The sequence below is a fragment of the Rhodnius prolixus genome, unplaced genomic scaffold (assembly GCF_049639745.1).
Source record: "Rhodnius prolixus isolate KJV_2025 unplaced genomic scaffold, Rpr scaffold_2, whole genome shotgun sequence".
In the NCBI taxonomy this organism is placed as follows: domain Eukaryota; kingdom Metazoa; phylum Arthropoda; class Insecta; order Hemiptera; family Reduviidae; genus Rhodnius; species Rhodnius prolixus.
The window spans coordinates 37,795,116-37,807,619 of record NW_027411592.1 but is presented as its reverse complement, the minus strand read 5'-3'; the positions used below and the strand labels follow the sequence as shown (position 1 = coordinate 37,807,619).

The window sequence follows — 12,504 nt, the reverse complement described above, 5'->3', positions numbered from 1 at the left end:
ATCCCAGTTTTAGGCCATCCGCGCCTTATTCACCTGACCTGGCCCCATGTGACTTTTATCTGTTCCCCAAAGTCAAATCTGCATTAAAAGGAACACGATTTCACGATCCGTTGAAGCTGAGAAAGAAAAAGCGGCACGCACCTTGCAGGAGCTCACAGAAAAAGACTTCCAGCACTGTTTCGAACAATGGTAAATTCGCATGGAGCGTTGTATGGATAGGAGAGGGGTGTATATTGAAGGTGATAATAACTAAATATGTTTAAATTTAAAATAAAATGTTTTACAGCAATAGTCTCCTTATTTAATAACCACTGTTTAATAGTTACACCGTTCAGTTGAACTGGTGGACGCACAGATTTCTGTAAAGTAAATGTAATGTGCACCGATTTTGGCTCATTAATTTTTAATTTCCATTTTCCAAACCACGTTTCGAGAAGTTTAAGTGAATTTGAATATTCTGGCTTGGGTTGCAGCTTCCTTAATTACATTTCCTTGAAGCTAAGTTAACGTTTATTCAAAAAAGATGACTAATATTACAACTTCATTGAACAAAATAAAATACTTGTAATAAAGTAGAAAAGGGACCAGCTCAGTGGAGATCCCAGGTTCAAATCCAGCTTTTGGCCCTTAGATTTCCTCTTCCTTAGGAGCTTCTTCTAATGTTGTCACATTGCGAAAGAACACTTTCCTGAGGCCGGTAGAGCAAAGGAACAGAAGCATTAGCATTCAGAAATTTTTAGTCTGTGGGGCAGTTCGTAAACTTACATTACAATAGGTAAATGTAAGGAGTCTATTTATAAAATTTAACTGTGAGGAGTGTAACATTGTTACGAAAAAGGAGGAGCCTCTGGGGGAATGTTTGGAAGCCACTGCTAATTGGAGCAAATTAAACTTGGCCTCTCAAAACGAAGAAGGAAAAAGTCACTCTCCAGTATTAAAAGTTAAAAATCATGCCGAAAAGACGTTAAACAAAAATTTATAGTTGGTAATTCAAATAGTTAAATGAGGGCTAGATCAGAAAGTAAAACATACCTAAATAGAATGAATGTAACAGAAATGAAATAGACTGACCTACTTCTGTCGGTATTTTGGGTTTAATTAATTAAGAAGATGAGAGCGCCAACAGGCTAGCCAACTAATGCGGTTTATAGACTAAAGGAGGCATTGAGATTGGAAACCTCTACTATTAGTAGTATCTATTCTATACCTGTATATTTATTTTATTTAGTTTTATATACCTGTATTATGAAACTATTATAATAATTATAATAATATCTATTCACTAATTGAGCCATCCCATTAGGAGAGCTGTTTCAAGGACAAAATTGAAAAAGAACTACATACGAGGGTCGTTTGAAAAGTCCGTGCAAAAATAAAAACTACTTAATTTTTTGGGTAAACCTTTTTTATTTTTCAACATAGTCTCCTTTTAGGCTTATACACTTCGTCCAACGCTGCTCTAGTTTGTTGATCCCTTCCGAATAATAGGATTGGTCCAAGTTTGAAATATAGCCATTCGTTTCTGCAATCACCTCCTCGTTTGAATAAAATCTTTTTCCCGCCAGACATTTCTTCATATTGGGGAACAAATAGTAGTCCGAGGGAGCCAAGTCTGGAGAATAGAGGGGATGTGAAACGAGTTGGAACCCTATTTCTATTAATTTTGCGACCACAACTGCTGAGGTGTGAGCTGGTGCGTTGTCGTGATGGAAAAGGACTTTTTTGTGGGCCAATCGTGGGCGTTTATCTTGCAGCTCGGTTTTCAAACGGTCCAATAACGATGAATAATATGCACCGGTAATAGTTTTACCCTTTTCCAGATAATCGATGAGGATTATTCCTTGCGAATCCCAAAAGACAGTCCCCATAATCTTTCCGGTCGAAGGAACGGTCTTTGCCTTTTTTGGCGCAGATTCCCCCTTGGTAACCCATTGTTTAGATTGTTCTTTGGTCTCAGGAGTGTAGTGATGTATCCATGTTTCATCCACAGTGACGAAACGACGCTTAAAGTCCTGCGGATTCTTCTGGAACAGCTGCAAACCGTCCTTGCAACACTTCACACGATTTCGTTTTTGGTCAAGCGTGGGCAATCGCGGCACTTATCTTGCGGATAGCTTTGTCATGTCCAAATGTTGATGCAAAATATTATGTACCCGTTCATTCGAGATGCCCACAGCACTAGCAATCTCACGCACCTTCACTCTTCTGTCATCCATCACCATATCATGGATTTTATCAATGATTTCTGGAGTAGTAACCTCAACAGGGCGTCCAGAACGTTCAGCGTCACTTGTGCCCATATGGCCACTCCGAAAATTTTCAAACCACTTATAAACTGTTCTAATCGAAGGTGCAGAGTCACCATAATGTTTATCAAGCTTCTCTTTAGTCTCCTGAGGCGTTTTGCCTTTCATAAAGTAGTGTTTAATCAACACTCGAAATTCTTTTTCGTCCATTTTTTGAAAATCACTCGACTTCCTCGATTCAAACGAATGCCAAACTCAAAGAAATAGACCGATCTGGCTGAAACTTGGTGTGTGTTCTTCCAAGAGATGCTACTAACTAAACATAACCTCGATACGCGCCAGTGGTGCTATCTCTCTGACTTTGCACGGACTTTTCAAACGACCCTCGTATATTTAAAATATATAAACTGATAGATGTATTGAGCAGAAATTTTAGTATTCACAAATTTTTATTCAGGAAGGGCTGTTTGGAAAAATAACTTCCATTAGTCAAAAATATTCCAACATGCACTTCTGGCCAAAAGTGCATTGTAAAAATCTTATCGTGAAATTGTATAGATTAAAGAAAGAAATGTTAAGAACAAAGAAAGAAGCGATAGTCACAGTTTTAGTTTAGTTATGCATTACTTCCATCTAAGCGTCAAGTTTTAGTTAATAGAGGAGAAGGTGGTAATATGTGACGGGGTTGGAATTTGGGACAGCCCTGTTTTTGCGAAACCAGTAAGTGCTATCTGTTAGTTTTTGGTGCCTTACTTACTCTTTGGTGTAGGCTTTGTCTGCTGCAGAAGGCAGCGCGTCAATCGAGTGGCAGCTTTGTCCAAGAGAGGACCGTGTTGATTTTTTCAATGCTAAAAAGTTTTCTTTAGGTTGATTTTCCACTGCTTTTGGTTAATACCGAGGAAAGTTAGAATAATTTCCCTTAGACATTAAAAATGAGGAATGTAGAGAGTTTTAATTGCCAGTATAATGGATTTCAAATATGAATTTATATTGGGGGAAAAAAATGAGGTTATATTGTACGCGGTGTATGGTGGTATTATGGGTCAGCGTTATCCCATATAATAACCTCGTTAAACATCTGCCGAACAATTGTGAAAAGTGGCACTAAGGACGAAACTAGTGTCTTATAATTTTTTTTTTTCTACAGGGTACTGCCTAAAATGATCATTTCAAAGATTTCTTGATATTTCTCTAGGAAAACTGATTCACCCTAATTTTTATCCTTAATGTACGATGATAATTGTGTAAAATATAGTTTTGTGGCATAGTATTAAGGCCTATTTTTACAATCCATGGAGAAACGAGAACATTAACTATAATTATTATGTGTGTCCCATATTACGCGACCACACTTTCTGAAAACCCAATATGGCATCACGGCAGACTTTTTCAGTGTAACTCCAGACTCTTAGCTGTGATCCACTCAGGACTCCAAATTTACAAAGACAAATACTGTATGTCTATGATTTTACTTCTGATTAGATTTTGCAGTGTTCAAAATATGCAAGGTAAAAAAAGACTGTCCCATATTTACCACCTTCTCATCAATAGAAAAATTCTAAAAACATTTCTTACGAGGGTCGTTTGAAAAGTCCGTGCAAAGTCAGAGAGATAGCACCACTGGCGCGTATCGAGGTTATGTTTAGTTAGTAGCATCTCTTGGAAGAACACACACCAAGTTTCAGCCAGATCGGTCTATTTCTTTGAGTTTGGCATTCGTTTGAATCGAGGAAGTCGAGTGATTTTCAAAAAATGGACGAAAAAGAATTTCGTGTGTTGATTAAACACTACTTTATGAAAGGCAAAACGCCTCAGGAGACTAAAGAGAAGCTTGATAAACATTATGGTGACTCTGCACCTTCGATTAGAACAGTTTATAAGTGGTTTGAAAATTTTCGGAGTGGCCATATGGGCACAAGTGACGCTGAACGTTCTGGACGCCCTGTTGAGGTTACTACTCCAGAAATCATTGATAAAATCCATGATATGGTGATGGATGACAGAAGAGTGAAGGTGCGTGAGATTGCTAGTGCTGTGAGCATCTCGAATGAACGGGTACATAATATTTTGCATCAACATTTGGACATGACAAAGCTATCCGCAAGATGGGTGCCGCGATTGCTCACGCTTGACCAAAAACGAAATCGTGTGAAGTGTTGCAAGGACGGTTTGCAGCTGTTCCAGAAGAATCCGCAGGACTTTAAGCGTCGTTTCGTCACTGTGGATGAAACATGGATACATCACTACACTCCTGTGACCAAAGAACAATCTAAACAATAGGTTACCAAGGGGGAATCTGCGCCAAAAAAGGCGAAGACCGTTCCTTCGGCCGGAAAGATTATGGGGACTGTCTTTTGGGATTCGCAAGGAATAATCCTCATCGACTATCTGAAAAAGGGTAAAACTATTACAGGTGCATATTGTTCATCGTTATTGGACCGTTTGAAAACCGAGCTGCAAGAAAAACGCCCACGATTGGCCCACAAAAAAGTCCTTTTCCAACACGACAACGCACCAGCTCACACCTCAGCAGTTGTGGTCGCAAAATTAATGGAAATAGGGTTCCAACTCGTTTCCCAACCCCCCTATTCTCCAGACTTGGTTCCCTCGGACTACTATTTGTTCCCCAATATGAAGAAATGGCTGGCGGGAAAAAGATTTTATTCAAACGAGGAGGTGATTGCAGAAACGAATGGCTATTTTTCAGACTTGGACAAATCCTATTATTCGGAAGGGATCAACAAACTAGAGCAGCGTTGGACGAAGTGTATAAGCCTAAAAGGAGACTATGTTGAAAAATAAAAAAGGTTTACCCCAAAAAATTAAGTAGTTTTTATTTTTGCACGGACTTTTCAAACGACCCTCGTAAAACGCCAGATGTGCACATTTATTGTCTTTAAATAGCTTTTGAATCATTCATCAATTTTAAACCTTCATAATACGAGCCTCTTTCTAATTATTTGCGTTAAGAAAGGATGTGGATTAACGTACTAAAAACTGTTTAACATCACACAGCGCCTTACACATTAATACTAGGAGCTTTAAAAAAATGTAATTAGTTAATGCATAAAAAAAACATTTTTATAAAGGATAACACATGTTTCACTCGTTTCCTGGATATAATTGTTTTTATTTATTTAATAAACATGTTTAAAACACAAACTGATGAATGTTGTTTATAAAGCATGAAATGCTTTATGAACAGCAGAATTAAAATAAAAATTGTAGTGGATCGTTTTTAATAATCGGTGATTTCAGATGTGAAAATACAAGACAGTAATTTTTCCATCATAGTGCTTTCATATCCAATGTGTTAAGATTCAACATAGAATTGTTAATTTGTTTAGAAAACGACAGATAAATAACAAAAAAAAAATAAACAATAATAATAATACAATGGAAAATAAAGAGACGGACTATATAGCAAAAGAACAACTTGAAACAAATCAAAATACTAAGGCCAAAGGTAATTCAAGTAACAAAGATATAAACACACTTCTACATCACTTATATATTGCACATGAATTAGCAATAAACGAAGACATAAACATAAATGTAGACAAGACTAAACATCCAAATATGGAAGACAGCATGCGTTCCTCATTGAAAGATTCTTACTGGAATCTATTTAAAGAACAAATCACCGAAAATCCACCAAAACTTGAATTAGCATTTGAATTACTAACGGAAATTAAGAAAAGTTTAGATTTTGTAATGACGCCGAATATAATAAATTTAAGAAACGATGTAAACGAAGTGCTAGATATTAAAACCTTAAAGAAACAAGCAGAAAATAATGCAATTGATGTTACCTATTATGCAAAATATATAATATCAGTAATTAGTAAAATATGCGCTCCGGTAAGAGACAGTTATGTTGCGAAATTATCTAAAGAAAGTGATATGGTAACTATATTCAGAGGAATTGTGCAGATATTATCTCTAATGAAATATGATTTACTGAATTTCACAATAAAGATAACAAAACCATATATAATGGCCAATAATTTAGCCTATGAAAGAGAAAAATTTAAAGAATATGTGATAGCTATTGGTGGTGAATTGGCTAAAACCAGAAAATGGTTACTAAAACATAATGATTCAAACTTATCTGCAAAAACCATTGTTTGCAATGCATTTATTGATTTTCTAACATGGGACAATAATGAACCTTATCCTGAAACATTGTTCTTGGAAGCTGAACGTCTAGTAAAATTACAGTTAGACTATTTCAGACTAACTATATCTTGTACATTATATTTCCTAGCTATTGGCTTATTAACGCCGGTATTTCAAAGCGATGACCAATTTAGGGACACAATCAAATCTTTTATTTTAACAATAATGTCTGAAGCTAGAAATGATGAAGACGTTAAAGAGATAACAAAGAACATCGCAGAAGAGTTGCTATCAACAATAGTAACAAATCTACAAAAACAGAAGAAAACTTTAAAACGGAAAGAAAAAGTTGAACTAAAATTATATCAAGAAACAATGGAACGAGTCTCTTTACCAAATAATAAAATTAGATTACTAGTCTGCGATAGAGTTAATAATTATTTAAAACAATCTTTATCACTTCGTGCTAGTTCTGATTCCAATTTCCCACAGGCGTTAAATATTTTTAAAAAAGAATTGAATTCAATAAAATTACTATTTGAAAGGATTTTTAAACATAATTTACTAGTATGTATGGAGCACTATGAGCATATACTAAAAGTTAATAAAGTTAACGACAGCCTAAAGCAATAAAAATTATAATTCTATTTTCCATGTATTGTTTTTATTTAATTACCTTAGGAGCGTTAATGTCTGTCGAAGGGGAGAGGATCATCCAAGAAGTCTGAATATAAACAATAAGGCTTTCAATCGAGTGTGGCACACTGGACTTTTCTGGAAGTTCAAGACCATCCTTCCAGCCACCTATTTCCTCATTTTGAAATCATACTTGACTGACAGGACATTTTAGAGTGAAGGTAGGAACTATTCTTTCTTCATTCAGCCATGCTGACGCTAGAGTTCCGCAAGGCGCAGCATTCTAGGTCCCATTCTGTACACAATCTACTCCTCAGACATACCTACTCATCCTCAAACTACTCTTCTCAACTATGCTGACAATACTGCCATCTTATCTACTAACAAAGATCCCATTAATAGCTCATAGAAACCTTCAGCCTCACCTCATCTCCTTGGTTCAAAAAATTGGGCTATCAAACTGAACGAAACAAAATCTCAAAATATTACCTTCACTGTTCGATGCCATCACTCTTCCTCCTGTCTTTTATAATCTTATTCCTTTACCAGTAGACAATGTAGTCCGCTACCTTGGGCTTTACCTTGACAGAAGACTTACATGGAACCCTCATACTCGACTTAAGAGAAAAGAACTGAACAGACGCTTCCGACAACTGAAAAGACTACTCGGCAACAGATCAAAACTCGCTCTGGACAACAAAAGACTTATATATGTAAGTATATTAAAGCCAGTCTGGACTTATGGCATCGAACTGTGGGGGTTCAACCAAACGCTCAAATCTGCAAAGGTTCCAGTCTTTCCAGTCTAAAATTCTTCGCTCTATAGTAAACGCTCCTTTCTACGTCACCAATCAAACCATTCACACAGACTTGAAACATTCCTTTCGTCACACAAGTTGCAAAAACACGTTACAGAAAATTCCATCTTAACATTCAAACACATCACAATCCACTTGTACAACATCTATCTTCCAGAACATTTCCAGATAAAACTTCCAGACCGTCTTAAAAGACAGTGGCCTCGCGATCTCCTCTCTGATGAAGAGAGTCAGTAGAATGTGGAATGTTATCGGAGTGTTATCGCTGGGTAACTTCTCCACTCTGATTAAGTGTGAATGTTGCTTATTGTTACCCTTGTTGCTTATAACGCAATGCGTTGATTGTAACTAAATAAATGATTAAAAAAAAATACAAAATATTTTATATTACTCTTTTTTTAAATTGATAAAATAATTAGGGAAGGGATTTCTATTGGAATCGACGGTGGTCAAAGGGTTGAAGAGAGAAGTTATGGTCCAGTATCCCTCCGTGGAAGCTGTAAAGGATGTAGCGACGGAGAAGGGGTGCCATATTCTAGGACGACGCGACGGCGATAATGCCAAAGCTGTCGACGTGCAGGGAGGAATTAAAAAAAATTAGGAGAGAGATTCGCACTGTGGATCTCGGGTCCATCGAATCCAGCAGCTGACCCTTAGATTTTCTCTTCCTAGGAGCTTCTTACGGTTCACTGTCCGGTGATGGACAGTGTTGTTTGTTCGAAAAAGTAGATAAGAATTACGCATGCCCGCATTACGTCACATATATTGAGGAAGCAGTATTGTAGAAACAATTCAGAACTTTTTCAAACACGAAATTTTGGTAGTCCATTTGATACTCCCAACCATTACACAGCTATTAGAACTGTAGAGATTGAATTTTAATTTTTTTTAAAAATCTATTCCATAAAATAAGTTAAGATTGATTCATTTCATTCAAAACCTTACGGAGTCCCCCCTCTTGTGTGATCTAGACCAATTATAAACCATGAACTGTTTTGATTCTCCATTTTTGATCAAACTCACAGACCCTAAACGGTGAAATCACATTTCCTCTTGTTTTGATTATTATTGACAAAATATTTTGATTTCTTCTTCTTCTTCTTTATTTTAAAGTGCATCAACAACTAAGGTCATTGGTGCCTGGATCTTACCCTAGTGCATTGCCGGCCTCCGCACAGAGTTCTCTCGTAACCGACAATATTATCCATTAACGGCCAGTAAGAGGTCTAAGAACCTGCTAGAAAGAGAAAAATCTAAAGGCCCCTGCTTTGGTCTCTTCAACCAACAAATTAGGATGTTAACACATCTAATAAGGAAAAAAGAATTTTATTCAGATAAAAAAAATAAATTTAAAAATAAATTTAAAATATAATTGTATAGAGGAAAGGCCACCCCCATATTTCCTTAAAATCTTAGATAAAACAAATAAATGAACAACCAAAAACTGCCATTTATCCCTATTCTCTAATATTGCTGTTCTAATGCAAAAAATAATAATAATTATTATTGCGATGTTCACCAAATATGGACACAAATAAATAAATCTCATTTGATAAAGAAATGTACTCCACTGCAGAAATAATTATGATATGACTCACTTCCTGTCCAACTATCCAAACATTTCAAGGTCAAAAATAATCATTTTATTATAATAAACAAACTAGAGGTTATTTACAGAAAAGCAAAACGAACTTCCAAAAAAAAAAAAAATTAATTAGAAATATCAAAAAAATATTTTTAAAACTATATATTAACTGCTAAAACCAAAAAAAAAGTTTTGAAAAATATAATTGTAACAAATACAAGTGCTCTCTGCAATCATGTAGTAACTTAAAAAAAACTATTCCATCAAAAGTATAGACAAAAGTTGTTTAATTTGGTTTCATTTCACTTGTCCAACTTTGAAACAATTTAGCCACTTTATTTAACAGTTAGTTATCGACAAGAACACTTATTTATACAAGAATGAATTTAAAATAACAAATATCTACAAACATTAGGTTATTGTAAATCACTGTAACCGAGGATATCTTAGTCATTAAAGGAGGGTTAATTTTGATAATTTTGAAATAAACAACATCCTTAACATAACTGAATTATAGGAATTCTAACGCATCATAACTGGGGTTCCATTTGAATCATAGGAACTGGATCACATCAAAACTGAGGTTCTATTTGAATCATAGGAACTGTTATCACATCATAACTGGGGTTCTATTTGAATCATCGGAACTGTATCGCATCAAAACTGAGGTTCTATTTGAATCATAGGAACTGTATCGCATCATAACTGGGGTTCCATTTAATCATAGGAACTGTTATCACATCATAACTGAGGTTCTATTTGATTCATCAGAACTGTATCGCATCAAAACTGGGGTTCCACTTGATTCATCAGAACTGTATCGCATCAAAACTGGGGTTCCATTTGAATCATTGGAACTGTATCGCATCAAAACTGGGGTTCCATTTGAATCATCGGAACTGTATCGCATCAAAACTAGGGATCTATTTGAATCATCGGAACTTTAACGCATCATAATTGGGATTCTATTTAAATCTTAGGAACTCTATTTTTCGTGGTAATAATGCACACAAGTATGATTTAACCCTTTTCAAGTCGAAAAGGTACGTTCGGAGTTTTTACTCTCCAAAGATAGTTTATGGTAACGGAAGGACTGCCGAAAGATGCTAACTTGTGGGTACAAATTAAAGACATTATTATCAATATATTTTTAATAAACAATTTTTTTTTTTTTTTTTTTTTTGCAAAAATTGCCCACATATTTTCTTACGAAGACAAAAAAATAGTTACCTGATTAGCTATAAGAGAAAATGGAGGTAGTAAAAAGCTTATTACAAAGGGGTGGAAACATAAACTCTGTGGTAAGAGATGTCATGGTTAGGTCAGCTGACAAGAGTAATCAATTAGCGTCCCTCACTACCTACTGCTCTTCACTTTGCTGAAGTAATAATATTCTTTTAAGGTCTATGTTTGTTCGTCTCTTCTTCGCTCAGCAGGTTTTTTTTTTAATCATCATCTTAGCCGATGATGTTTTTTGAAAGAATGTAATAATCTGATGCAAACACTTTACAGCAATTTATTAAAGGGAAAAAACAATAAATTTAACGCTACATTTCATTTCAACCAATCAGGGGCCTATTACATCACCACGCAGTATTATCGCCGTATCTTCTAAGAAATTCAATAAAATTTAATTATAAATAATTTGCTTACTCAATAAGTTACATTATTACGAGGGTCGTTTGAAAAGTGCGTGCAAAGTCAGAGAGATAGCACCACTGGCGCGTATCGAGGTTATGTTTAGTTAGTAGCATCTCTTGGAAGAACACACACCAAGTTTCAGCCAGATCGGTCTATTTCTTTGTGTTTGGCATTCGTTTGAATCGAGGAAGTCGAGTGATTTACAAAAAATGGACGAAACAGAATTTCGTGTGTTGATTAAACACTACTTTATGAAAGGCAAAAAGCCTAAGGAGACTAAAGAGAAGCTTGATAAACATTATGGTGACTCTGCACCTTCGATTAGAACAGTTTATAAGTGGTTTCAAAATTTTCGGAGTGGCCATATGGGCACAAGTGACGCTGAACGTTCTGGACGCCCTGTTGAGGTTACTACTCCAGAAATCATTGATAAAACCCATGATATGGTGATGGATGACAGAAGAGTGAAGGTGCGTGAGACTGCTAGTGCTGTGGGCATCTCGAATGAACGGGTACATAATATTTTGCATCAACATTTGGACATGACAAAGCTATCCGCAAGATGGGTGCCGCGATTGCTCACGCTTCACCAAAAACGAAATCGTGTGAAGTGTTGCAAGGACGGTTTGCAGCTGTTCCAGAAGAATCCGCAGGACTTTAAGCGTCGTTTCGTCACTGTGGATGAAACATGGATACATCACTACACTCCTGAGACCAAAGAACAATCTAAACAATGGGTTACCAAGGGGGAATCTGCACCAAAAAAGGCGAAGACCGTTCCTTCGGCCGGAAAGATTATGGCGACTGTCTTTTGGGATTCGCAAGGAATAATCCTCATCGACTATCTGGAAAAGGGTAAAACTATTACAGGTGCATATTATTCATCGTTATTGGACCGTTTGAAAATCGAGCTGCAAGAAAAACGCCCACGATTGTCCCACAAAAAAGTCCTTTTCCATCACGACAACGCACCAGCTCACACCTCAGCAGTTGTGGTCGCAAAATTAATGGAAATAGGGTTCCAACTCGTTTCACATCCCCCCTATTCTCCAGACTTGGCTCCCTCGGACTACTATTTGTTCCCCAATATGAAGAAATGGCTGGCGGGAAAAAGATTTTATTCAAACGAGGAGGTGATTGCAGAAACTAATGGCTATTTTTCAGACTTGGACAAAACCTATTATTCGGAAGGGATCAACAAACTAGAGCAGCGTTGGACGAAGTGTATAAGCCTAAAAGGAGACTATGTTGAAAAATAAAAAAGGTTTACCCCAAAAAATTAAGTAGTTTTTATTTTTGCAGGGACTTTTCAAACGACCCTCGTATTTTATACTTAACCTAACTGACTGAACCTTTAAAAATGTTTATTAACAATGAAACCTAAGTTTGTAATTTTTATGTTTTATAATTTTTTTTTTAAATTTCCACTTTCCCGCAGGGGGTCGCTGTTGCATGCAGC

The 12,504-nt window shown here is 36.2% G+C and overlaps 2 protein-coding genes across 2 annotated transcripts in view; one reads left to right on the top strand and one right to left on the bottom strand.

Moving 5' to 3' along the window:
* Nucleotides 1-12,504, bottom strand: part of LOC141449582 (ubiquitin carboxyl-terminal hydrolase 43-like) — a 94,283-nt gene that overhangs the window by 48,315 nt on the left and 33,464 nt on the right. The window lies entirely within an intron of this gene.
* Nucleotides 5,373-7,686, top strand: LOC141449581 (T-complex protein 11-like X-linked protein 1). Its single transcript, XM_074119133.1, has one exon. The coding sequence runs from the start codon at nt 5,643-5,645 to the stop codon at nt 6,996-6,998; it is 1,356 nt and encodes a 451-aa protein (XP_073975234.1). The 5' UTR covers nt 5,373-5,642; the 3' UTR covers nt 6,999-7,686.